At 37.5% G+C, this 4640-nt stretch overlaps 1 protein-coding gene across 1 annotated transcript; it reads right to left on the reverse strand.

Annotated features, from left to right (window-relative positions):
• Positions 1-340: 340 nt before the first annotated feature.
• On the reverse strand, positions 341-3647 carry LOC104088246 (vacuolar protein 8). The gene is made up of 2 exons (XM_009592892.4): positions 1707-3647; positions 341-764 (listed from the first exon to the last, which is right to left on the reverse strand). Exon 1 carries the CDS (start codon positions 3442-3444, stop codon positions 1735-1737), a length of 1710 nt encoding a protein of 569 aa, XP_009591187.1. The 5' UTR covers positions 3445-3647; the 3' UTR covers positions 341-764; positions 1707-1734.
• Between the last annotated feature and the right edge of the window lie 993 nt (positions 3648-4640).

Consider the following 4640-nt stretch of genomic DNA (forward strand, 5'->3'; position numbering starts at 1 on the left):
ACTAAGCTAAAAATGTTATCTTTGCACAATCAAGGGACTATATAAAACAAATCACAAATGCCAGCTATAGGCAAATACAAAAGAAAAATACAAAAGAACAGAACCTTAACTGCCCTAAAAGCTTAGCTTTATGCGAGGTTTATAAGCTATGTGTTGTTTCCTTAACAATAAAAAATAACAAAGTAATTAAAAAGATCAACCGGCAAACTGACCATAATTCTAGCCGCACTAAAAGATTGTCAATAAAAAATACTATATGAAAAGGAAATTGTAAAAAAGCAAGACAATGTTAATGTGATAAGAGTTAGCTACACTTTATCACCAATAAAGAGAGAAGAAATAAATTGAAGAGACAAGTTGCACACTTTGTAATTAGGGCTTTGGCCATTACAAGAAAAACAAACCTTTGAATATACAAAATATCAACCGATGCCTAAGATAAAAAAAAAAGAGGGTGGGGGTGCAAGCACTATCACTCACTTACAAAAGCTTCACATTGTGAAATAAACAGAAAAAATGAAAAAAGAAAAAAATAAACAAACAAGGATACTCCCTAAAAACCGCATCCATGCCATGTGTCATATAGTTTAGAATAATAAATTCAACTTTTTTTCAGGCTTTTTCTTTTTTCTAATTGAGAATAATATTGTAGTATAAGGTTAAAGTTGGGGTTTACCGAGTGTGTAGTGATTTTTTGTTGGTTTCTTTGTAGGAAATGAGGTGGTTTTCCATATTTTGACACTTGGGAAAATCCAAACAACCACCTGCAAGAAGCATCATAGGTACGATAATGTCAGGAAACAAGATTAGTGAATAAAAGTAAAAACTTCACTAGAGTAAAATGGACTTAAAGTAGCACTAATGTTCATCACGTGTAATCCAGTCAGCTAATGAATAGTAATAAACCTAACAACAAGACACTTCTGATAAGATGATCAACTAGCCAAGAAGTGCATCAATGCCATTCATATCCAAAGACTGAATAATAAAAGTTGAGAATCATGCCCCCACTATAGGGCCAAAGAAAAATATCACAGCTCAGCCTGACCCATTGCAAGCATTAACATGTCTAGCGTGTTTCACAAAAGAGAGGAGAAAAATGTACTACTTATTTAAGGCTGGACAGTTAGGATTTCTAATTATAGTCCACCTACTTTTACTCAATGCAAATGACTTGATCTTTATAGTTGTCTACAATTTACTAGTCCAAGGAAAGTAGTATCATTTGGCTACTTTGACACCATGCTTTAGGCAATTAGGCCTGGGACTCGTATCAAAATAGAACTGATCATCCCATGCTTCCGTTTAATAGTGTTTTTACAAAAGGATGAGGTAAAAATGGAGTTTTTACAAAATAATTACTTTTTTGAGTTAAAGAGCCCAACATACTCTCTTGTTTCTCTTTTGGAGGGGAAGTGAGATCAAAGACTATAATGAGTTGTATCACCAAACAAAAATATGTTTCAATTTGATCTTCTGGTTTCCAAAGGATGTGTGCTTAAAAACAATGTAGGTAAATTAATCCAAGCTTATAGGCATGGCCATTTTTGTCTTGAGAAATGGAAAGCAAATTAAAGAAATACTACATTCAGCATGTCATGTTGGGGTGGTGTTGACCGATAGGGCCCAGTAACTCCAAATAAGTTAAAGATGAAATAAACTTCCAAGTACAGTAGTTAATTAAAGATGTTAAACAGAAAAATTACCTTTTGTTGGCGGGGTTAGTTAGCTTTGCTAATTACTCCACGTCCTTGTGAAAATGCTCTTTAGCCTATTGCCGGAAAGTCTCTGCAAGGCCTTCTTAGCCCCGGCCACCTCCGCCTCCGCCAGCTTCTGCAAATGTCCGTATGCTCCGGCCTCAACTAGCCGCTTCCGACAACCATGACTCCCTCCCGCCATGATTGCCGCCACCACTGCCACCGGGAACTTCTTCGACACCACATCGTTTTTAGCATCCAACATTTGAACCAACCTCATTACACTCTTCTCATCCTTAACCAATTCCTTCCTATTTGACTTCACAGCCAACAGCGAAACCAATGCATTCGCCGCCACCTCTTGTAACCCATCTGGTTTAGCTGATTCCATCAGCTTCACCAAAGAACCCATACACCCAGCAATAGCCCGCTTCTTCTCCTCACTAATCGACAAATTTGCAAGCAATGAAGCAGAAATATACTGTAACATTAAGCTACCATGCTTTATAAGCTCCGCTAACTGAATCACAAACGTAGTATATGAACTAAAAACCCTCGACGTGCAATCAGAAGAAGATAACGAATGAATAGCCCGTAAAACATACTCTAACGTATCAGAATTAGACGATTCATGAAGCAAATGAAGCAATCTTTGCAACCCCTTTTCTTGAATTAACAAATCCCGGTAGTACTCACCAGAGGAAGCAAGAATTGCAACGCAATTCGCCGCCTTTTCTTGCGCTGACGCCTTGCCTGAAACCATTAACTGTAGAAGAACAGGAATTGCACCTTCTTCTGCTAACGCAATACGGACATCTTCATTTGTGGACACATTCTTGATTGCCCCAACAGCATGAATTTGAGCAGAAACAGACCCAGATTTACATAGGTCTAAAAGTATAGGGACACCACCATAAGCTGAGATAGCCCAAGCATTTTCAGGATCATTAGTAATACATTCAACAGCCAAAGCAGCTTTTACCTTCATAGTAACAGAACCTGACTCAATAATTCTCAGTAAAGGACCTAAAGCACCTTCTTCAAACACGCATTTCCTCGCCTGTTCACTTAAAGAAACAAGCATTGACACTGCAACAACCGCCTGTTCACGTATAAAAGGATCAATATTAATGTCAAGTAAATTAATCAAATACCCAAAATGCCCTTCCTTTGCAACAATCCCAGCTGATTTCTCATCCTCTGAAAGGAGCTGAATCAACGATTCTAAAGCCTTCCTCTTGAACTCAACGCCGCCGATTTGGATCCTGGTGAATAGGTCTTTAATAAAAAGGACTAAATCGTCTTTTGTAGAGTTAACGGAAGGGTGAGAGAGAACTATAGCGGTGGACTGACGGAGTACGCCGGAACGGCAAAGGAGGTCGAGGTGATGGATCTGTTTCGAAAGCCAACCTGAAGCCATGTCAAGATCCGATTGCATTAATAGCTTACCCGGAGTTTTTTCCGGGTCGGAGCATTGCTCGCAAAGAGTTTGTACACGTAGCACAGTGGATAGAAGATTCGGGAGCAGCGTCGGAAGAAGCTCGTTTTCCGTCCAGTGGGGAGAATCGGAGATTTCGGATAAAAGAGACTTGACGGTAGCGAGTTTCGACCGGAGAACTTGCCAGCGGGAAGTGAAGGACTTAATGGAAAGTGAAAACGGGAGGAGATGAGTGAGGAGGTGGTTTATTTGGGCAAGGGTTTCGGCCGTGGACGGCGGCTGTGACGGTGGTTCGCCGCTACGATACATTTTTCTTATAAAGCCAAACCAAACCACTCAGTTCAATTAATTGAACCCAAGCATAAGAGCAGAAAAAAAGGTGGGAAAATTAGCTGAAATAGCTGAGCTGAGAGAGTTATCGGAATGAGCAGAAATAGGGGAGAGTGATAAATGGCGTAGAGGCAAAGGTAAAGTGAAGAGAAGAAACAGAAAAAGAAAGCGAAGCCTAATATGACTGTTTTGACTAAATGAGAAAGATAATAATGTGATTAAACGAACGAAAACCGGGGAATTAGAGAGTCGAAAATCCCTAATTAGTTTCCCGGTTCAGTTTGGTAGTTGGACGTGGACGGTGACAACTGACCAGGAACTAACGTGCTATTTGCCGCTGAAACAATTATAAATGTACTTTATTACTAGTATCTTATTTAGATTTCAATTTTAGTATTAACAGAATACTTGATGTTGACTCTATTTTTTGAACAATGACTTGCTGACTTTTTGTGGTATATAATTTCCCGTGATTCCAGTGTAACACAAAATAATCGTTACTAGAATAAAGTCATGAACTATCCCTTTTTCTTATTCAAATAGGAATTGATTTTTCGAAAACCAACAACAACTAATTTTACCACGTTATAAGTGAATGAATACTTGTACTTGATGTAACATACATCCAACTATTATTCTCGTTTCCTAAACTTTTTTTAAATTTTAATAGTTTTTCGTTTGATCAAAAATATGACTCTTGGTTCAAATAATTAAATTTATGTGATTATGGATTAAACTTAGTTAACAATAATATTTCTAGATGTACCTTACGAGGGTGTGATAAACGTCAGATAGACTCGGTCGAATAATGATAACAATATGCAATAACTATTCCAAAAAGCATGAGCAATAATGTAGCATTTAATAACAATGAATAACAATAAATGACATTTAAGTAAATAGGAGGAATGATTCACCAAATAAAGGATGAATTAGATGGTTGTTCCTCCTGACAATGATGAGTGACAGACAAATCCTTGAATGTTAGAGTTATTCTCGGATCTGATGGAAAAGTATTGAATAATATAGACAAGAATCATAGTAAAAAGGTGGTGTTTGTATCTTAATAAGAGAGAGAAAATCTTTTTTTCAAAGTGTGTTCTTACAAATGAATATCACATGCTCCTATTATTGTCTCTTTTTCTCTATATATGGGACATTTTTCTAAGAAACCA

Source organism: Nicotiana tomentosiformis, chromosome 7, assembly GCF_000390325.3.
Source record: "Nicotiana tomentosiformis chromosome 7, ASM39032v3, whole genome shotgun sequence".
NCBI classification, from domain to species: Eukaryota; Viridiplantae; Streptophyta; class Magnoliopsida; order Solanales; family Solanaceae; genus Nicotiana; species Nicotiana tomentosiformis.

Coding starts and splice junctions, on each gene's coding strand:
- LOC104088246 (XM_009592892.4), bottom strand. CDS start 3,444: ATGTATCGTAGCGGCGAACCACCGTCACAGCCGCCGTCCACGGCCGAA.